This window comes from Mandrillus leucophaeus, unplaced genomic scaffold (genome assembly GCF_000951045.1).
Source record: "Mandrillus leucophaeus isolate KB7577 unplaced genomic scaffold, Mleu.le_1.0 Scaffold199, whole genome shotgun sequence".
NCBI lineage: Eukaryota > Metazoa > Chordata > Mammalia > Primates > Cercopithecidae > Mandrillus > Mandrillus leucophaeus.
Window position 1 is genome coordinate 1,769,993 of NW_012102020.1, and position 23,497 is coordinate 1,793,489.

The 23,497-nt window shown below is 45.8% G+C and overlaps 1 protein-coding gene across 2 annotated transcripts in view; it reads right to left on the reverse strand.

Moving 5' to 3' along the window:
• IQCG (IQ motif containing G) overlaps positions 1-23,497 on the reverse strand; it is a 68,009-nt gene that overhangs the window by 15,794 nt on the left and 28,718 nt on the right. For both annotated transcript variants that reach the window (XM_011978714.1, XM_011978715.1), the window contains 3 exons: positions 18,081-18,162; positions 7,176-7,337; positions 5,916-5,990 (listed from right to left, as the gene is read on the reverse strand). In XM_011978714.1, coding sequence (XP_011834104.1) covers positions 5,916-5,990; positions 7,176-7,337; positions 18,081-18,162 — 319 coding nt within the window. The remainder of the gene's footprint in view (positions 1-5,915; positions 5,991-7,175; positions 7,338-18,080; positions 18,163-23,497) is intronic.

Consider the following 23,497-nt stretch of genomic DNA (forward strand, 5'->3'; position numbering starts at 1 on the left):
CTCCCTCCCTCTCTCCCTCTTCTTCTTCTTCTTTTTTTTTTTTTTGGTAGAGATGAGGTCTCACTATATTTCCCAGATTGGTCTCCAACTCTTGGGTTCAAGCAATCCTCCCACCTTGGCCTCCCACAGTGCTGGGATTACAGGCATGAGCCACCATGCCTGGCCTTAGGATGTTCTTTAGAGTTCTCTTTTATCCCTCTGAGTAGCCAATCCCTTATGAATAGCTCGTGATTCTTTTTGTTGGATTTTACCTGTTAAATTATTGGTATGATTTCTGTCTCCTAAATGGATTACTCATGATAAAGAATTGGTATCAGAAATGGAGTTAAGCGCTCACCTTCTAGTTCACATATTTCTTACTTAGGTATCTAAAGTCCTTGCTAGTTCCTCTTCATCAGATACAATCAGCACAACATCATTAACGCAGTGAGCGACTATGACGTTTTGTGAAAAGTCCAGGGGGCGCTATCTCTGCAGACCAGATTATGGGAGAGAACAGTGCTGACAGCCCTGATGTGAGACTACGAAGGGGTACTGTTGGCCCTGCAGGTAAAAGCAGACTGCTTCTGGCGGTCTTTCAAATTGGTTTGAAGACAGAGCTTTGGTCAGATTCACGGCTGTATAGCAAGACCCAGGGGCCATTGAAGACGTGCTCCAAGGAAGATACTGCATTTAAAATAGTAGCTGCAACCGCAGTCACTATTCACAATAGTCCATAATAACTCTCCAAGACCCACGCCTCTTCTGCGCAGGCCAGACGGCTGAGTTAAATAGGGACGTGGAATCACCACTGCTGCTTCCTTCAGGTCTTCGATGGTGGCGCTAATCTCTGTAGTTCCACCAGGAGGGCAGCACTGCTTCTGGTTTTCTATTTCAGTAGGGAGGGGAAGTTCAAGAAGCTCGTCTTGGTGCTTACTATCATAATGTCCCCAAGTATATCTAGTCCAATAACAGCCTCAGTAACGGAGGAAACAAAGACAGAGAGGGTCCACGGAACAGGTGGACTCACAGTCAGGCTAGTTCAGGCTCCATCTGTCACCTAGCCACCATGACTGCCCATTTTGACTAGTGGCCGCAGTGTCATTGTGGGTCCCTGTGGATGAACATCAGTTCAGAGCCAAAGCTTCAGTCATCCCAGTGCACAGTCACTCTGTAAATTACACAGGTCTTCTGAGTAGGAGCTACAGGGAGACTTACAGTAGGTACTTGCAGCAGGGCTGCAGAGTTCATCCTCGGGGGGACATGCCCTCACACCTACACCCCAGTTCATAAAGGGGCTCTGGGGCTGTGAATTGACTCAGTCCTAGGAGCTAGGGGAGCTGCCGTAACTCTCTACTGTGGTGATTCAAATCAGGGTTCTGGCTACCAGACTCGGACTCTTTTTCTGTTATACTTTAGTAGGCAGCCCATCAATTTTGTTCCTAGAGATACCATGATTGATTAGCCATTGCCAAGAATCCCTACGGCCAAAGGCATTCTGATTACCGTTAAGTCTCTGCCCCCCTTTGTGGTAAATGTTCCCACCTTATCTTTGACAATTAAGTGCTCCCAGTTATCCTAAGGCACTTCGGGACCCCATCAGCCCACTGATATCAGGAAGCTCATCTCAGTGACAACATCCTTAGGGTCACACCTGCCTACACAGGAAAGCAAGCACAGAGCTTTTAGGGATGCAGATGCTCCCCTCACTATTCTGTTTCTCAATGTCTTAGTAAAGAAGTGTCTTCTGGGCCTTCTCATGGTTATGGATGGGTGTTTGGTGGTAGATGTGCAAGTCACACATGATAAATCCACTGTGACATTCCTGTCTCCCTACGTCTCTGGATTGTCTCCCCCAAATCATAGCAGGGAAGCTCTAGCATCTCCACCTCATCAAATGTAGGCAACTGTTGAATCACCCCTAGCTGCACAAGCTAACCCATGACACCTAGACTCTCAGGTAAGTGCGTCTGTATCAATGAATTAACCAAATGGAATGTTCTAGCCTACCCTGTTGGATCAAACACTCTTAGAATCAATTCAACATGTTTCCCAGGTTTCTTCCAATATTTATTAGTAAAATCTTACCATTCTTTTGGTGTGTAAGTGATTTCCTTTGGAGTGAGTTATCTGAGTTATATGTCCCCCTGTAACATGCTAAGATTTGACCTAGTTACAGATCCAGTGACAACAGGGGTGACTGTGCCGGGTCTGAGGAAAGCGCATCCCTTTCCAAGGCATCCTCCCAGATGAAGTTATCACAGGACTTTCAGGCAAAGGAAGTGTCCTGAGACCCAGGAGGGCAGAGTACTTCCACTGCCAAGGGAGCGTTGATCTGTCGGTTTCATCCGAATCCGAGCAGGTGTTCCCATTCCAAGTTTCAGGGTCGGTTCTTTCCCTGTGAATGCTCTAACTTGCATATCAGAAACTTGACTGTGACAAACTCACGTGTAATCCTGACTAAAACACCAGAACAATGGTGGTGTGTTAACAACTGACAATAGAGAAAGGGTGCCCCATTATCACTGCTACAGTTAACAAGTACACTGGCTTTCCAGCTATACAATAAGCCATGAAATGAAAATAGACATACAAATAATAAAAAGGAAAATACAGAATTGTTATTGTTTGCATGCGATAAGATTTTCCACCTAGGAAATCCAAATGAATCAACTGAAAAACCACTAGAGGGTCTAAGGAATCCACAGCAATACACAAAATAAATAGCCTTTCCAAATACCATCCACTTAGAGACAGAACCAAGAAGGTTTCGTAATGTTGTCACAGCAAAACCTGAAACAACCTAAATGTACTGACAGAATGGTTCACTAAATTTCAGTGTATTCTGACTATGAGATATTATCTGTCAGTTGTATTGCTACAGAAAACATTAAAAACAAAGTAAATGTAAAAAGGAAAAAACAGGCTCTGGAACACTATATATAGTATGATCCAATTTACGTAAAAAACAAACACTAGGCCGGGCGCGGTGTCTCACGCCTGTAATCCCAGCACTTTGGGAGGCTAAGGTGGGCAGATCACTTGAGGTCAGGAGTTCTAGACCAGCCTGGCCAACATGGTGAAACCAAAAATACAAAAATTAGCTGGGCGAGGTGGCGGGTGCCTATAATCCCAGCTACTCTGGAGGCTAAGGCAGGAGAATCACTTGAACCCAGGAGGCGGAAGTTGCAGTGAGCCGAGATCGCACCACTGCACTCCAGCCTGGGCGACAGAGCGAGACTCCTCTTAAAAAACAAAGCAAAACAGAAAACCACTGAAAATATGTACGTTTTGAGGTATAAGTACATGAAAAGAAATACATGTGGAAGAAACTTCCCTTCAGAAAGGGGAGTAATTTAAGAGGGCTTTCACTTTCTTTAATTTATGTATTTCTGTCTTACATTGTAGCTGGACATGGTGGTGCACAGCTGTAGTCCCAGCTACTCAGAAGACTGAGGTGGGAGGATCACTTGGGCCCAGGAGTTTGAGGCTGCAGTGAGCTATGATGGCACCACTGCACCGAAGGCTGGGAAACAGAGAGACCCTGCCCCTAAAAAATAAAAAATAAAAAAATACATACTTATGTATTGCTTGTGTTATTGGGCTGAAGATCTGAGAAACTCTGGCGTCATCCCTTCGCGATCCATTTATCCAACAACTCACTGATAAATATCCAACACCTGCCAGGTATCTCACACTTGAAACAGGTAACATGATACATCATTCTGAAACTGCAGGGCTACAGAACCCTAATTCTAATAGCCTACCAGATATTTTTTTCAGTAAAGACCTGCGAGATAGCATCTACAAATTCTCCTTAACCACACATTTGGAATCGTTGACTGAAAACTCATTAGCTTTTCCCAAAAGCAAGCTGTATTATAACTAAGCTGGAAAATTTTCTCTTTGTTCATCCAACAGGGATATTTTGAAAGACTCCAGCTGGGGCTGGGCGCGGTGGCTGGCGCGGTGGCTCACGCCTGTAATCCCAACACTTTGGGAGGCTGAGGCAGGTGGATTACCTGAGGTCAGGAGTTCTAGACCAGCCTGGCCAACATGGTGAAACCCCGTCTCTACTAAAAATACAAAAATTAGCCAGGCGTGGTGACAGGCACCTGTAGTCCCAGCTACTCGGAGGCTGAGGCAGGAGAATCGCTTGAACCCAGGAGGTGGAGGTTGCAGTGAGCCGAGATCATGCCACTGCACTCTAGCCTGGATGGTAAAGCAAGACTGCATCTCAAAAAAAAACCCCAAAAAACAAAGTAAAGAAAGACTCCAGCTACACTTAGACATACTTCTAACCTTAGATATATTATAGACCCAGCTTGGTTATTAGTATTGAAAATGCTTTTAAAACCACTTCTGTCATATATATTTCACATAAGAAGAAATAAATTGAGTAAACATGGAAAAATGTTATGTTCACTTCTATTAATAAGCAAAAAAAAAACAAAAAACAAAAAAAACAAAACAACTCACTAAATTAGCAGACTTTGAAAAATATTTAAAATGGCTACTAACGTTGAAGAGACCTTGAAATGACTGCCTGCAACACTGCTAGTGGCAGCACAGATTAGAGCGTCGGCAATGTTTATCGAAAGTCACAAAATATCAGTCTCTGAAATAATCATCTTATGATTGAGATTTACTTTTAGTAAATAGTTGCCATGAAGAAAAATAGTTCTTTGGGCTAAGCTTTAATAAGTGCATTATTTATAATAATAAAACTTTGGAAACAACCTAAATATTAAAAAAAAATTTGTAACAAACTATGGCACAACCATTCAATGGAACATTAAACAACGATTTTCAATTATTTTATAAAGAAACTGTAATAACATAAAAAAATGAAAAGCAATGAGTCATTTTAAAAATCCTCACTCAACTGGGAATGTTATTTTTATAACGTAAAAAATTAGTAAATCTTTTTTTTTTTTTTTTTTTAGAGACAGAGTCTCGCTCTGTCGCCCAGGCGGGAGTGAGTGGTGTGATCTCGGCTCACTGCAAGCTCTGCCTCCCAGGTTCAAACGATTCTTCTGCCTCAGCCTCCCGAATAGCTAGGATTACAGGGCTGCACCACCACGCCCGGCTAATTTTTGTATTTTTAGTAGAGATGGGGTTTCATCATGTTGACCTGGCTGGTCTAGAACTCCTGACCTCAGGTGATCCGCCGGCCTCGGCCTCTCAAAGTGCTGAGATTACAGGCGTGAGCCACCGCACCTGGCCTTTATTTTTCTTTTTTATTTATTGGCCACTATACTAATGGGAAAACATTTTAATATAGTCATAATTAAAAATAATTAATTTTAAAATTATGTCTTTTTTTTTTTGAGGCGGGGTCTTGCTCTGTTGCCCAGCTGGAGTACAGTGGCACAATCTCAGCTCACTGCAGCCTCTGCCTCCCAGGTTCAAGCAATTCTCCCACCTCAGCCTCCTGAGTAGCTGGGATTACAGGTGCACCGCCACGCCTGGCTAATTGTTGTATTTTTAATAGAGAGGGGGGTTTCACCATGTTGGCCAGGCTGGTCCCGAACTCCTGACCTCAGGTGATCCACCCGCTTCAGACTCCCAAAGTGCTGAGATTACAGGCGTGAGCCACTGTGCCCGGCCCATAAATTTTTAAGTCATAATTTGACTTAATAAATTTTGTCATAAATTAAGTCACAATTTAAAAATTATGAGTATACAGCAATATAGGAATCAAAAAATTTCTTATCTAAGCTCAATGATAAAAGCAGAAAACAAAATTTTACTTGTACTCTCTCAGACTGTAACTATATATCTATTCAGATGCATAACCCTGAAATAACATGTGAGCTCAAGCTCATTAGGCTGAAAGAATGATGGCTGGTTTTTCTTCAAAATATTTTTTTTGTTTCCTCAGTATGAGCAGAGTACAAAAAAACTCAAAGCACAGAAAAGTTTTGGTGACCCACCTGCTGCTGCTTTCTAAGGAACATTTCAATGTCCATATGAATCCGGGCCTCTTCTTCGGTTTTCATCCTGAGTTTCTGTAAGAACAATAATCAGACATCAGCACGTCTTCCCTGCAGGGCTGTGAATCAGAAGTTCTCAAGATCAGAGGAGCAGCTTGGTCGGCAGCTCAGGTTTCCTTTACCAGCTGGGATGCCGGGAATTCAGTTTCGTGCAATTCCTGTTCACAAACACCGCAGAGACACATGACGCGGCACTGTCTGGACTGTGTTAGTGTCCCTAACGAAAGGAGCGCAATCCCGTGAGCAATCCCGTGAATTGAAAAGAGGTGCCCATTGAAGGAGAGAATCGGTGCTCCAAGGGCACAAGGCTGTGGGGCCTAAAAAAGGGAAATTCCAGAGTGCCAGGAAGACTGTTGTCGTGGCCTTAAGCCACGTTAGTCTCAGAGCAAGGAGTCCTCCCACACACAAATTCCATGGTCTAAGGACGTTTGTTCCTTCTTCCCTCTTCCCATCTGCCTGCTGCTCTGTGTGTGTGTGTGTGTGTGTGTGTGTGTGTGTGTGCGAGAGAGAGAGAGAGAGAGAGAGAGAGAGAGAAGGGAGTCTCCCTATGTTGCCCAGGCTGGCTTCAAACTCAAGGATCCTCCTGCCTCCCCTCCGATTAGCTGGGACTAGTGCCTGACTTTGCGTATGTGTGTGCAGTGTGTGTGTGTGTGTGTGTGTGTGTGTGTGTGTGTGCGCGCGCGCGCGTGCGCCATTTCGCATTCCCCTCAAAGAAGATCTACCACTTTCTTCCTCCTGATATTTTTCACCATGACTTCTCATCTCCATAAATTCAGGTTTGAATGAAGTTCACCTCTCGAGATGCTGTATTTCTTACTGGAGGAGTGAAAGGTACTGGTTAGATAAAACAAACAGCAGCAAAATCGTGCCATAACTAAGGATCTTGTTTTGCCCTCTCCCTATAATTAGAGAAATGGCGATTGGTTTGATAAAATAAGAAGAAGTGACTGAGGAGAGAAAGTACAGCCAATTTTCAAAGTCATTATGAGGCAGGAGAAGGAGGCTACAGCCCGTTGGAATCTCCGCTTGCGAACATGTGTATCCTCATTTAGGCTTTCATTTTCAACCTCAAGTGGAGGGGCTGTTGCCGAGAGAGATGGAGGGAAATCTTCATCTCCCTCCTTTGTTAGCTGAGACAAGATCAGGAGTGACAGCTCAAATGCCATCTCCTGGGTTCTTCACTAATGTCCCAGGGATTACCTCAATCTCTTCCAGCAAGACTTCCTCTGTTCTGTTACACTTTCTCTGGGTCTGGGCAATCTGCAGCTCAGTATTGGTTTTCATGTAGCGATTCTCCAAGTTGGATTTTGCTTTCATCTCTTGCAGTTGGTCCTTGAGGTTAGCAATATATTCATTCTGACTCTGCAATGGAAAGACCAGGTTTCTAAATTGAAAATACATTCTACCTCCATTCAGTTCAGCCAGTGGCTTAAGGTTCCCTTTTATAAGTGTAAATCAATAAGGAACGGGAACTAGCTTTCCGCTATCACACAATGGGAAATTTAGCCAACAATCATGAAGAGAGGAAAGTGAGTAATACAGCAGTTCGAAGAATCAGGGCGAATCAGGGCGGAGATCAGTTCCCAGGCACATTACTGGTGTGTCCATATTTCCCACACAGATTTCTCATTTTGGTAGGAAGAACACTGGTCAAAATGATGAAAAGAACTGACTTCCCACCCAGGCCTCCAGCTGTGTGAACTTGGCCAAGTCAAATCTCCAACTTTTTTATTTTCTATAAAACACACACACACACACACACACACACACACAAACACCCACCCTGACTGAAGTATCTCAGAGATTGTTAGGTTTCATTGAGAACACGTGTGAAAACGCTTTCTTTTTGCAGGTCACCAAGTGCTTGGCAATTGTGAGGACTCAATAGTCATTAAGAAAAATATTTATTCAGCACCAGACACTGAGCTAGGCTCTAGGAAAATCATGGAGATCTAAACAGACATATTCCCTGCGCTCATAGAGCTTGCAGTCTAACAGAAGAGAGGTGGTTAAAAACAGATAAACGTGTAAACTTTCAAAAATTGTGCAAAATGATAGAAAAGGAAAGCTTGACAGGCTGTGGGAGGAAATAACAAGGGAAGAGTCCATTCGACTCTGGAAGGCCTGAGAGGGACTCTCTTGGGAAAGTGATGGTTCATTCGATGTACATTAGACTCTGGAAGGCCTGAGGGGGACTCTTGGGAAAGCGATGGTTCATTCGAGGTACATTAGACTCTGGAAGGTCTGAGAGGGACTCTCTCAAGGAAGCGATGGTTCATTCAATACCTGAAGGATACGTAAGCCCACCACATGAAAAACAGGCTTGGCCAGGCACCGGGACTCACGCCTGTAATCCTAGCACTTTGGGAGGCTGAGGCAGGGGCATCACCTTAGGTCAGTAGTTTGAGACCAGGTTGGCCAACATGGTGAAACCCCGTCTCTACTAAAAATACGAAAAATAGCTGGGCGTGGTGGCGTGTGCCTGTAATCCCAGCTACTCGGGAGGCTGAGGCAGAAGAATCGCTTGAACCCGGGAGGTGGGGGTTGAAGTGAGCTGAGATCGTGCCACTGCACTCCAGCCTGGGTGACAGAATGAGACTCTGTCTCAAAAAAAAAAAAAAAAATGAAAAAAGAAAGAAAAAGAAAAAAGGAAAAAAGAATAGAAAAATAGGGTTAAGGGAACTCTAAAAAAAAAAAAATAAGAAAAAGTATATGCCCAAATCCTGAAGCCATCAAGACCTGGATACCTTCCAGGAACGGAAAGAAAACTCCGGAGGCTCTAGCCTAGTGAGGGTTGAGGGGACGACAGGATGAGGCTGGAGGTAGGTAAGGGCACCACACAGGACCTCGGAGGCCTGACTGAGAAATTCAGGTTTTATTCCAACTGTGGTGGGAATCCTTGGAAAGCTTTTAGTCAGGGAGGTCACAGTCGTTTGAAAAGAACTGTTGGAAGAATCATTGTGTGAGTGAGTCCACAGGGAGGCGCCCTGACAGCACAGCAAACAAGCACACAGCCAGCAGCAAGAGTGCTTCCACCGAGATCCGCCCTCCTCTAGACGTCAGCCGCCTTTCTTCTCTTTTTTCACTTTGTTTGAGACAGAGTCTTGCTCTGTTGCCCAGGCTGGAGTGCAGTGGCGTGATCTAGGCTCACTGCAACCTCCGCCTCCCGGATACAAGCGATTCTCTGCCTCAACCTTCTAAGTAGCTGGGACTACAGGCATGCGCCACCTCGCCCGGCTAATTTTGTATTTTTAGTAGAGACGGGGTTTCTCTGCGTTGGTCAGGATGGTCTTGATCTCCTGACTTCAGGTGATCCACCTGCCTCGGCCTCCCAAAGTGCTTGGATTACAAACGTGAGCCACCATGCCCGGCCTCCAACCGCCTTTCATCTTAACCATTAAGTAGGGTAGAATTAGTTCTTTTTTATTAACAATTTTTTTTTTCAGAGACAGGATCTCCCTCTGTCACTCAGGCTGGAGTGTAGTGGCTTGATCACAACTCACTATAACCTCCAATTCCTGGGCTCGAGCGATCTTCCCGAGTAGCTAGTACTGCAGGTGCATGTCACTACGCCTGGCTAACTTTTTACTATTTCTAGAGATGGGGTCTCAGGGGGTCTCACTCTGTTGCGCAGGTTGGTCTCAAACTCTTGGCTTCAATGGATCCTCCTGCCTTGGCTTCCTAAAGTGCTGGGATCACAGACATGAGCCACTGTGCCCGGCTTTTTTTTTTGTTGTTGTTGTTGTTTCTGAGACAGTCTTGTTCTGTCACTCAGGCTGAAGTGCAGTGGCATCATCATGGCTCACTGTAACTTTGACCTCCCAGGCTCAAGAAATCCTCCTGCCTCAGCCTACAGAGTAGTTGGGACTACAAGTGCATGACGTCACACTCAGCTTATTATTATTATTATTGTAGAAACAGAGTCTCACTATGTTGCCCAGGCTGGCCTTGAAACCCTGGGCTCAAAGGATCCTCCCACCTCAGCCTCCCAAAGTGCGAGGATTACAGGCAGGAGCCACTGCTGCACCCAGCCTCCTTTATTTTCTTAAGGTAGGGTCTACTGTGTCCCCCAGGCTGTAATGCAGTGTCACCATCACAGCTCACTGTAGTCTTGAACTCCCAGACTCAAGCAATCCCCTCTCTTCAGCCTCCCAAGTACCTAGGGAATTAATTCTAAGTAACTATTCAAAGAAAAAACAAAGTGGTAATTGGGCAAATCCTCTGTTAAGGAAAGCGAGCAGAGGCAGGGGTGTCCAATCTTTCGACTTCCCTGAGCCGCATTGGAAGAAGAAGAATTGTGTTGGGCCACACACAAAACACACCAAAAATAGCTGATGAGCTGAAACAAAAAACAAACAAACAAACAAACCACACACACACACACAAATCTCTCATAATGTTTTAAGAAAGTTTACGAATTTGTGTTGGGCCCCAGTCAAAGCCATCCTGGGCCGCGTGCGGCCTGCGGGCTGCAGGTTGGACAAGCTTGACTTAAAGTATCATTAGGCCCCAGCCCGGTGGGGAGGCTCACGCCTGTAGTTCCAGTGCTTTGGGAAACCAAGACCGGAGGATCACTTGAACCCAGGAGTTCAAGACCAGCCTGGGTAACACAGCAAAAACTGTCTCTACAAAAAAATGAAAAAATTAGCTGGGCCTGGTGGCACACGCCTGTGGTCCCAGCTACTAGGGAGACTGCAGTGGTAGAATCCCTTGAGCCCGAGGCCGAGGCTGTAGTGAGCCACACTCATGCACTTTAGCCTGGGCAACAGAGCGAGGCCCTGTCTAAAAAAGGTCCCTAAGATGAATCAGAATGGAATTCTTCAAGTTATTTTGCCTACTAACTTTGTGATATAATTCTACAGAATCATTCTAATTGTATGACAGTTATTCCGACTAGATCAGAATCATTCCGAAGAGACTGAGCATCTCTGTCAGAGAATATGCTATAGGCCCTTTAAAAATACGTCTTAGTATTTCACATTGTCTTATAAGTTGTAGGATTGCAGGCAGATTACTGAACCTCACGAAGCCTATTTTCTCATCTGTAGAATTCTGCCCAGGCTGGAGTGCCTGGCACAACTTACACGCTCAGTAAACGTCGATGAAATGAATTTTAGGAGATGTCTGCTTTTGGCTCACTGTTTTTCTTCCATTCTTTCTATATGCACTTCCCTTCTCCCCTGTCTTCCCCCATTTCTCTTTTTTTGTTTTTTGAGATGGAGTCTCGCTGTGTTGCCCAGGCTGGAGTGCAGTGACGCGATCTTGGCTCACTGCAATCTCCGCCTCCCAGGTTCCAGGGACTCTCCTGCCTCAGCCTCCCACGTGGTTGGGATTACAGGCCTGCGCCACCACGCCTGGTAATTTTTGTGTTTCTTTTTAGTAGAGACGGGGTTTCACCATGTTGGCCAGGCTGGTCTCCAACTTCTGACCTCAGGTGATTCGCCTGCCTCGGCCTCCCAAAGTGCTGGGATTCCAGGCGTGAGCCCCCGCGCCCGCCCATTTCTTCTCCTTCTTCCCCTTCCCTCCCTTCTATTTCCAAATTGTATGGCAGTCAGTGAATCTTTCTTTTTTTTTTCTGGAGACAGGGTCTCGCTCTGTTGCCCAGGCTGGAGTGCAATGGCGCAATCTCGGCTCACTGCAACATCCCACCTCAGCCTCCCAACTAGCTGGGCCCACAGGCGCATGCACCACCAGACCCAGCTAATTTTTTCTATTTATGTTTTGGTAGAGATGAGGTTTTGCCATGTTGCCCAGGCTGGTCTCAAACTCCTGGCCTTAAACAATCCACCCGCCTCGGCCTCCCAGTGTGCTGGGATTACAGGCATGAGCCACTGTGTCCGGCCTAGGTTTGAATCTTTAGGAAGACTAGAGTTAAAGCGAAAATGTGATGGTTTTACTTCATCGACTGGAATCCTTTTACCTATATGATCCCTTAGATTTCCTTCAAGGTCCACCTTATATATCACTCAAGTAAATAAAACCTTTTGCAGAAAACCTCAGCCCACACTGATAACTGTAGTTTTGCTTCTCACAGAATCTAAATAGTGTAGACAGGTATTTATTGAATAGTGTCTGTACATACAAAAATATACTTTTGAAAACTCAAGAGCATGTTCTGGTAATTTTTCTTTCTCAGATTGAATATTAAGACTTCAGAGTAACAATATGAAGATAGAAATATAGAGTTAAAAGTCTTTAGCCTCTGCCCCTGGTAAACAGAAGGTACTGCATCATGTAAGTGTGGTTTTTTGTTTGTTTTTTAAGATGGAGTTTTGCTCTTGTCGTCCAGGCTGGAGTGCAATGGCACGATCTTGGCTCATTGCAACTTCAGCCTCCCAGGTTCAAGCGATTCTCCTGCCTCAGCCTCCTGAGTAGCTGGGATTACAGGCACCCGCCACCACGCTGGGCTAATCTTGTATTTTTAGTAGAGACAAGGTTTCTCCGTGTTGGTCAGGCTGGTCTCGAACTCCCGACCTCAGGTGATCCACCTGCCTCGGCCTTCCAAAGTGCTGGGATTATAGACGTGAGCCATGGCGCCCGGCCAATGTAAGTGTTTATAAGGACATACAACATTGGCTGTGCCAAGCCAAAGGCATCTGGTTTTAACGCCATTGCCATGGGCCTCTGAGTACTCTGAGTTCCTTCCTGGATTGGTATTTTGCACAAACATTTTTATGGCCCTCCAGGTGACAGTGCGGAAACACAGAGGAAGATATAAAATCCTGACAGGCTATGATGGTAAAATCACGATTGCGGCATACTAACAAGCGAGCAGAAGTGCTGTTCCGTTTCCCCTTCTCCCCAGTGTGCGAGAAGAGCCAGCCTAGACGCAGTAGGGTACAGGCTCCTTTTCAGATTTTCACTAAGAAAAGATTTGCCTTCACTACAACCTCGAATCCTAGTTGTCCATGGTGTCTGGAACCTTCCTCGTGGTCAGGTCCATGGACGGATGCGTCCGTTTTGGGTTTTCACGGCAGACCAAAGTTTACTTCCAAATCCCAAAACTGCCTTCAGATCTGGACCTCTGGACTTGCTATTTGAATTCAGAGAAGCATGATTTACTAATGAGAAGAGGCAGGCTACCAGCTCGAGTTACAAGGCTCTGAGGGCCGCCATAATAACGTGAGCCAAAGGCTTTTAATGGCAGTGTCTGCTTTCATGACTGTACACAAAGTACAGAACGGAGTACTGGCTCCTGGCAGTTTGGAAGCTACTATCTGGGAAGTTGGCACTTGTCTCAGACCTCAGGTTGCCACTCTGGTTGGACAGCAAAAGGAAAATGGGGATGTTGTCTATTAAAGAGACCAAAGCCACAGGAAAAAAATAGTTCTCTATTAAATTAACATTATGACCAGGCACGGTGGCTCACGCCTGGAATCCCAGCACTTTGGGAGGCTGAGGCGGGTGGATCACTTGAGGTCAGGAGATCGAGACCAGCCTGGCTAACATGGTGAAACCCCGTCTCTACTAAAAAAAAAAATACAAAAATTATCCAGGTGTGGTGGCGTGCACCTGTAATCCCAGCTACTTGGGAGGGTGAGGTAGGAGAATCACTTGAACCCGGGAAGCAGATGTTGCAGTGAGCCGAGATCGCGCCACTGCACTCCAGCCTGGGGGACAGAGTGAGACCACATCTCAAAAACATAAAACAAAATAACATTTCTATTTGTCTGTCTATGACTTAGAATACTGGCTGATACTATACGAGCCCATAGACTCAGAATAAACTCTGAGCTCCAATAATCCTAGTTACTTGGGAAGCTGAGGTAGGAGGACTGCTTGAGGCCAGGAGTTCAAGACCAGCCTGGGCAGCAAAGAGAGACCCCCATCTCAATTTAAAAAAAGAAAAAAAAGCCAGGTGTGGAGGATCACACCTGTAATCCCAGCAGTTTCAGAGACTGAGGCAAGTGGATCACCTGAGGTCAGGAGTTTGAGACCAGCCTGGGCAACATGGCAAAACCCCTTCTTTACTAAAAACACAGACATTAGCTGGGCCTGGTGGTGTGTGTTTTACTATTATTTTTGTTGCTGCTATTAGATTCAATGCTAGGTATTGATAGTTTTAATGCTATTGTAATAACATATATAAATTTTCAATTTTCTATTCTAAGTCTGTTGCTGATATATAAAAGATAGATTTTTATATACGAATCTTGGTTCCTTTTTTTCCCAGTAGTTTAATGAAAATGCTGATCCATTGATATCTTGCTTTGCATATTGATGTTCAGAAATCTGAAACTTTTTTCCTTTGCGACTCTTTCTTTCTGCCAAGTATCTAAGGCAATTAATCCTACACATCTAAGCTACCACCAACACTTTAATATACAGAAACCTGCCATTCCTGTTGGCATCATTTTCTGACCCACAGGTCCCTAATGTGCATATGCTTCCTATCTTCTTGTTTTCCAACCTTGACCTGATGACTGGTTTTCAGTAGCTCTAGGGATTTAACTTGATTTCCTCTTGGTAGCTCTTTTTTGTTCCAAGGCTTGCCTTGGATCTTCTAGTCTTGGTTTCTTTCTTTTCTTGTTTTTTAAGACCCACTATGAAGCAGAATCTTGGTTTCTTAATCTATTCTTTTGCTGATGATCCCAGTATCTGAGTGATATTCCGCTTTGGTTTTACTTTGGCTGAGAATACAATTCAGGAGGTAAGTCTCAGGAGCAAGGGCTGAAAATTCTACCATCAACAGGTGTGGTCCTCATGGCAGGACGGGAGTTAACTGGCAAAGTGCTAAATCTGAGGTTTCTTCTGACATTGTTTTGGAGGGCTTAAAAGGAGACTAACGTAAATATCTTCTGGCCGGGCGTGATGGCTCACGCCTGTAATCCTAGCACTTTGGGAGGCCAAGGCGGGTGGATCACCTGAGGTCAGAAGTTCGAGACCAGCCTGGCCAATATGTGAAACCCCATCTCTACTAAAAACACATAAATTAACCAGGCATGGTGGCTCACACCTGTAATCCCAGCTATTTGGGAGGCTGAAGCAGGAGAATCACTTGAACTTGAGAGGCAGAGGTTGCAATGAGCCGAGATCGAGCTGCTGCACTCCAGCCTGGGCGACAGAGCCAGACTCCGTCTCAAAAATAAAAATAAATAAATAAATAGATATCTTCTACTTCAAAACATATGTAAAAGATGTTTATCTACTATAAGATAATCTCAAAAGATTCATGACTTTTAAAATAGGAGATATTTATATTAGTCTTTTTAAATTATGAGAGTTTTTCAGGGAAAAGAGCTAGGAAACCTCTGAAAAAGTCTATTCGTTACAGAGAAAACTTAAACGCAAACTAGTTTTCATGCAGCCTCTCAGAGAAGAAAAGTGGTTTTCAAAAAATATAAGCTACACGCAGAGGGTTAATAGGGATAATGACATCAAGACCTAGAGCTACCTAAGGTGCTTTGCAATTGGCAAATACAAAATAAGAGAAGGTGTTATGCAATTTGCTTGGAAGACTTAAAGATAATATCTTCAAAGAAAGTCTAACGACTTTGTTTTTGAGATGGTCTCACTCTGTCGCCCAGGCTACAGTGCAGTGGGGAGACCATAGCTCACTGCAGCCTCGACCTCTTAGGCTCATGCAGTCCTCCCACCTTAGCCTGCGAAGCAGTTAGGACTACAGATGTGTACCACCACATCCAGATAATTTTTTTACTTTTCCGGTTATTTTTATAATTTATTTATTTATAGAGACGGAGTCTTGCTATGTTGCCCAAGCTGGTCTCACACTCCAGGCCTCAAGTGATCCTTCCACCTCCTAGTGACCTCTTAAAAACAATTATTCCACATATACGTACAATATTCTCAGGCCGGTGCAGTGGTTCACACCTATCATCCTAGCGCTATGGCAGTGGGCCAAGGCGGACAGATCACTTGAGCTCAGGAATTCAAGATCAGCCTGGACAACGTAGTGGAACCCTGTCTCTACCGAAAATTTAAGAAACTATCTGGGTGTGGTGGCGGGTGCCTGTAGTCCCAGCTACCTGGGGGCTGAGGCAGAAGAATCATTTGAGCCTGGGGGGTGGAGGTTGCAGTGAGCTGAGATCACTCCACTGCACTCCAGCCTAGGTGACAAAGTAACACCGTGTCTCAAAAACAAAACAAAACAAAAATCAGTAAAAATAAAATAAAATAAAAATATTCTCTCAGCTGGGCACGGCAGCTCACGCCTGTAATCCCAGTGCTTTGAGAGGCCAAGGAGGGAGAAACACCTGAGGCCCGGAGACGGAGACCAGCCTGGGCAACAAAGCAAGACCCCACCTCCGCCCACCTCTACAAACAATGAAACCGCAGCCTGGTGTGGTGGAGTGCCCTGCAGTCCCAGCTACTCGGGAGGCTGAGGTGCGAGAATCGTTTGAGCCCAGGATTGCAATGAGCTATAATTGTGCCGTTGCACTCCAGCCTGAGTGACGGTGTGAGATCCTGTGTCTAAAATAAATACGTAGGCTGGCTATGGTGGCTCATGCCTGTCATCTCAACAGTTTGGGAGGCTGATGTGGGCAGATCACCTGAGGTCAGGAGTTTGAGACCAGCCTGGATGGCGAAACCCTGTCTCTACCAAAAATATTTTAAAAATTAGGTGGGCACGGTGGTGCACGCCTGTAGTCCCAGCTCCTCGGGAGGCTGGGGTGGGAGAATTGTTTAAACCCAGGAGGCAGAGGTTGCAGTGAGCCGAGATCGCGCCACCGCACTCCAGCCTGGGTGATGAAGTGGACAGGGTGAGACTCCATCTCCATCAAAAAATAAAAATAAAAATAAAAAAATAAATAAAATAGTTTTCCAACATCTATGTAGGGAATAATGAAAATTCCCCTCTGTGAAGCATAAACTTCTCCAAACAGCTAGTCAATGAAAAGCTGGTAACAGGCCATCGTCTGTAACTTTCTTTCTTCTTTTTCTTTTTTTTTTAGATGGAGTCTCACCCTGTCACCCAGGCTGGAGTGCGGTGGCGCGATCTCAGCTCACTGCAACCTTAGCCTCCCGGGTTCAAGCGACTTTCCTGCCTCAGCCTTCTGAGTAGCTGGGACTATAGGCACCCGCCACCACACCCAGCTAATTTTTGTATTTTTAGTAGAGACGGGGTTTCACCATGTTGGCCAGGATGGTCTCCATCTCTTGACTTCGTGATCCACCTGTCTTGGCTTCCCAAAGTGCTGGGATTACAGGCGTGAGCCACCGTGCCGGGCCATCCTCTGTAACTTTCTAAACTGCTCATAGAAAAGTTATCAGTCATCCTAATATGACTTGTTTCTAACTGCTTAGGTTATAGCCCCAACTTTGTTTTGCAAGTCCATTCCTTAAAACTCGGGATGCATTTTCTTATAAAAGTAAACTAGATATGAGGTTAGGTCCTAATGACCACAAAAGCTCACAAATCCACTTTATCCTCAAAATACAATATAAATAACATGATAAAGCCCAACCACCATGTCTAAGAAGGTTCATAATGTGCTTAATGTCTTCTTCAGGAACGTACTTTTCCATCTGGGATGCGAGAATACAAGAGACCGTCTGAGGCGAGGCCCCCTGTGGGGGAGTGTGGGGGTGTTTGTGGGGTGGGATATGAGGATGAGAACTAAGAGCTCCAGGGGGATGGGGTCTCCTAGGGCTCTATACTCCAGACACACCTGTACAACCCAGGCCAGCTCTCTAGTGGCTCTCTTTATATTTTCTGGGTTTTTTTTTTTCTGAGACGGAATCTTGTTCTGTCGCCCAGGCTGGAGTGCAGTGGCGCAATCTCGGCTCACTGAAACCTCCCAGGGTTCAAGCGATTCTCCTGCCTCAGCCTCCCAAGTAGCGGGGATTACAGGTGCGTGCCACCACACCCGGCTAATTTTTGTATTTTTAGTAGAGATGGAGTTTCACCATGTTAGCCAGGCTGGTCTCAAACTCCTGACCTCAGGAGATCCACCCGCCTCAGCCTCCTAAAGTGCTGGGACTACAGGCGTGAGCCACCGCGCCCGGCTATATTTTCAATAGTAAAGGAACGCCAGAAGAAACAACGATCTTTTATGCGTAACTCTTCTCTGCTTAAGATGGCTTCCATATATTTAATAGCTGTGTTAGCTCAGTTACTTGTGGTGTTAAGCAGGTAATTCTTACCTGGACTTCAAATTGCCATTCTTTTTTGAGATTAATTAGCTGTTTTTGAAGTGATATTATCTGTTTTCTTCCTTTTTCCTCCCTAGAAGATACAAGAATGATTTGTGTTTAGAGCAGTGCCTCTCAAACCTTAGCATGCACAAGGATCACCTGCACGTAAGAAAACCGAATTCCTCGACGGCACCCCCAGAGACTCTGACTCAGCAAGTCTGGGAGGGGCCCTGAAACATGCATCTCTATCGAGTTCCCAAGGGATGCCAATGGTGCTGGTCCACCTCACACATGTTCAATAACACGTTTTAAAAGACAGATTTGTTTTAATAGATTGGAGGAAGATTTTCTGGCTTATCAGTGTTGAATCTAAAATAGTTGCTACCGAGAAAAAGTGAAGAAGAGAAAGACAGCAAGAGGATAAAAAAGAATCCTTTCTACTTTGAACACTTTAATTACACATTCTTACCCTCACAACAGCCCGATTCCTATTTTACCAACGAGAAAACGCGGTGTGGACAGCTAAGGTAAGCTGATGTGCTGGATGTGAGAATGTGCCTCACCGACCTCCACCTACAGGGGGCGTAAATCAGCAAGGGTCCCGGCTTCCAGGCTCTGACACCTTCTGTGTGTGCCGAGGCCACACTGCCCACAGACTGCTCCCATCCCATTATTAAGTGTGGCAGGAATCGCATGGGACGGGCCTTTCCTGGGGAGCCAGGGCATCTCTGATGGTTGACTTTGGCTCAAGGACTCCTGATGACCTTACCAAACACAGCCGTGTCTTCTAGCCTCTCCTTCACTGGGGCTCGGCCTTGCACTGGTTCTGAGGGTTCCCTCCCCATTTTCTCTCACGCAGGTCTTTCCCCTGATAAAATCTTTGCGTGAATAATTCCATCTTGGCATCCATTTCTCAGAAGACCTGGACTAACACGCTTGCCATGGTCACACAAACAGTAAATGGCAGAAAGGGGTTCAAACTCAGGACTGTCTGACACCAGAGCCTCTGAACTTAGCTACTTTATTTGACTGGTTCTCAATCTGCTCTGAGAAACAGCCTTCTGCTTCTCTCCAACAATCCCATCATTTAGGTTTAAAACAAACAAAAAATAGCAAAACAATACCAAAATAAACAAAACAAAACAACAAAAAAGACTTCTCACTAAACTGCAGCTAGGTAAAGATTTTTACTCAAGAATTTTTATTTTTATGTATTTATTTTTCTTTTTTTGAGACAGAGTCTCACTCCGTTCTCCAGGCTGGAGTGCAGAGGCACGACCTCGACTCACTGCAACCCCTGCCTCCCGGGTTTAAACAATTCTCCTGCCTCGGCCTCCCAAGTACCTGGGATTACAGGCGCCACCACACTGGCTAATTTTTGTATTTTTAGTAGAGATGGAGTTTTTGCCACGTTGGCCAGGCTGGTCTCGAATTCCTGACGTCAGGTGATCCACCTGCCTTGGCCTTCCAAAGTGCTGGTATTACAGGCGTGAGTCACTGAGCCCAGACAGGAATTTTTAGAAAGCACAGAGTTAACTAGAATCTTGAGATTGTCATTGCCAAAACAAACTATAGATTTTGTACTTCCCACTCGTAGATCACAAAAAATAGATAAGAAAGCTGCAGAATGAATACTTTCCCTCTACTATTAATTCAGTATCCCAAGGACAGGTTTATTGGAACAAACAAATATGGTTTACATGAGATTATAAAAGTATCCATTTTTACACATATACACCATGGAATACTAGGCAGCCATAAAAAAGGATGAGTTCATGTCCTCTGCAGGGACATGGATGAAACTGGAAACCATCATTCTGAGCAAACTATTGCAAGGACAGAAAACCAAACACCGCCATGATCTCGCTCATAGGTGGGAATTGAAAAATGAGGACACTTGGACACAGGGCAGGGAACATCACACACCGGAGCCTGTCGAGGGCTAGGGGGCTGGGAGAGGGATAGCATTAGGAGAAATACCTAATGTAGATGACGAGTTGATGGGGCAGCAAACCAAAAAGGCACAGGTATACCTATGGATCAAACCTGCACGTTGTGCACATGTGCCCTAGAACTTAAGGTATTAAAAAAAAAAAAGTGCCCATTTTAGAAAATCTGGAAAATGCAAAGAAAGTATGAAGAGAAATAAAAATCACCCATACTCCCACTATCTGGAGTTAACTATCACTGAAATTTTATTATATTTCCTTCCAGTCAATACACGCTATAAGTTTTCTCTTACAAAACTAAGTTATATTATGGGTATAATTTTTACCCTAACTTCACTTGACATAACTATGTGCTCTTTCTCGTTTTATTTAGCAGGTGAACACATGCATTTATTTCTGTTCCCTCTTTTTTTTTTTTTTTGAGGCAGAGTCTTGTTCTGTCGCCCAGCCTAGAGTGCAGTGGCGTGACCTCAGCTCACTGCAACCTCCACCTCGAGGGTTCAAGCAATTCTCCTGCCTCAGCTTCCTGAGCAGCTGGGACTACAGGTGCGCACCACCATGCCTGGCTAATTTTTGTATTATAGTAGAGGTGGGGTGTCACCATGTTGGCCAGGCTGGTCTCAAACTCCTGACGTCAAGTGATCCACCCACCTCGGCTTCCCAAAGTGCTGGGATTACAGGTGTGAGCCACCATGCCCAGCCCTCCATTCCCTCCTGAAACAATACTAAAATAACAGGCAAGAAATAATAAAAGATGTAAACCTGTAAAGACAAACAGACTGGGAGAAGAAACGATGCAGCTGACAGACATCAGCAAAATTAAAGAAGATATAAAGCAGACAAGAGAAAAATGAGATCTAAATGTGTACAGAATGAGAAACCAAGAAGAAGAAAATGGAATAAAGCTACAGGCCCCCCAGAAAAGCTCAGCACATGAAGGCACCACACATCTTCAAAGGCTCAACCGTGCCACAGGGTGAAATCCAGGGGGAGTGAGTGAAAGTCTGGCAAAGGAGCAGGATGACCTGATTCCCTTCCCCAGGCCTGTGGCCAGGCAGCTGCCTTTCCTCCTCTTGGGAGATCACGGGTGTTTGGTCAGTTTTGGTTTCCTGGAATGGTTGAACCGAGGATTTGGACTTGGAGACAGACACCAGACACAGCTGGAGGTGGAGATGAAGGGCCATGCTAAAAACAGGAGGACCGAAAAACATTCTGCTCACTGGACGGTGAGTTTCCCCAGAGTAACCATTACTTCTTCACTGCCCCTCACCCCTCCCAGCAAAGACTGGACCACACCGAGGGAGAAGATGGGCTTTTCTTTCTGCCCAGCCTTGCTACAGTGCAGCGCTGTTCACATGCGCAAAGCACAGCATCCGTGAGCTTCTTTGCACTTCACTCTTAAATACAAACGGACGGCCAAAGATGACCCAACACAATTCCCGTAACATTAAAAGCAGAGACTACAGCCAGGTGCGGTGGCTCACACCTATAAGCCCAACACTTTGGGAGGCCAAGGTGGAAGGATCACTTAAGGCCAGGAGTTGGAGACTAGCGTGGGCAACATAGTGAGACTTCGTCTCTTAAAAAAAAAAAAAAAAATTAGCTGGGCATAGTGGCAAATGTCTTCCAGCTAGTCAGGAGGCTGAGGCAGAAGGATAGCTTGAGCTCAGGAGTTTGAGGCTGCAGTGGGCTATGATTGTGCCACCGCACTCCAGCCTGGGTGACAGAGTAACATTTTCCTCTAAAAAATTTAGATGTAAATTAAAAAACAAAACAAAACAAAACAGAAGGCTGGGTGTGGTGGCTCACGCCTGTAATCCTAGCACTTTGGGAGGCTGAGGTGGGCACCATATGCCTGTAATCCCAGCACTCTGGGAGGCCAAGGTGGGCGCCATACACCTGTAATCCCAGCACTCTGGGAGGCCAAGGTGGGCGCCATACGCCTGTAATCCCAGCACTCTGGGAGGCCAAGGTGGGCGCCATACGCCTGTAATCCCAGCACTCTGGGAGGCCAAGGTGAGCGCCATACGCCTGTAATCCCAGCACTTTGGGAGGCCGAGGCAGGCGCCATATGCCTGTAATCCCAGCACTTTGGGAGGCTGAGGCGGGCACCATACGCCTGTAATCCCAGCACTCTGGGAGGCCAAGGCGGGCGCCATACGCCTATAATCCCAGCACTCTGGGAGGCCGAGGCGGGCGCCATACGCCTGTCATCCCAGCACTCTGGGAGGCCGAGGCGGGCGCCATACGCCTGTCATCCCAGCACTCTGGGAGGCCGAGGCGGGCGCCATACGCCTGTCATCCCAGCACTCTGGGAGGCCGAGGCGGGCGCCATACGCCTGTAATCCCAGCACTTTGGGAGGTCGAGGCGGGCACCATACGCCTGTAATCCCAGCACTCTGGGAGGCCGAGGCGGGCGCATGCACTCTAGCATGGGCAACAAGAGTGAAACTCTGTCTCAAAAACAAAACAAAACAAAACAAAACGAACTAAAACAAACGGGAGAAAAAGTAACTCAGAGAGAAGAAAGACAATACAAGAAACAGAAGACAATTTAAAACAAAGACAGACAACTATAATTAATGTTCTTAGAACTACATCAGAAGGCTGGGTATGGTGGTTCAAACCTGTAATCCTAGCACTTTGGGAGGCCAAGACAGGCAGATCACTTGAGCTCAGGAATTCGAGACCAGCCTGGGCAACCTGGCAAAACCCCGTCTCTACAAAACAACACAAAAAATTAGCTGGGCAGGCCTGCGTCCCCAGCGACTTGAGGGGCTGAGGCAGGACTGCTTGAGCCCAGGAAGTCAAGGCTGCCGTGAGCCAAGATCATGCCACTGCACTCCAGCCTGAGTGACAAAAAAGGATACCATAAAAAATGAAAAACTCAGGGAAGAGCTCTTAGAAATCAATGTTAGCATAACATTTTGAAAAATTAAACACAAGAGTTGGAAGATAAGGCCAGTTGTGGTTGGGGTTACAGGCATGATCCCAGAACTTTGGGAGGTCAAGGTGGGTGGATTGTTTGAGCCCACGGTTTTGAGACCAGCCTGGTTAACACGGTGAGACTCTGACTTTACAAAAATAAAACAATCAGCCAGGCATGGTGGCGCACACCCGTGGTCCGGCTACTCGGGAGGCTACTCACTTGGGCCTGGGACCCAGGTTGAGGCTACAGTGAGCTGTGATCGTGCCACTGCACTTCGGCCTGGGAGGCAGAGCAAGACCCAGTCTCAGAAAAAAAAGAAAAAGAGCCCGTAATCCCAGCACTTTGGGAGGCCAAGGTGGGTGGATCATGTGGTCAAGAGATCGAGACCATCCTGGCCAACATGGTGAAACACTGTCTCTACCAAAAATACAAAAATTAGCCAGGCACAGTGATGGGTGCCTATAATCCCAGCTACTAGGGAGGCTGAGGCAGGAGAATCACTTGAACCTGGGAGGCGGAGGTTGCAGTGAGCCAAGATTGTGCCACTG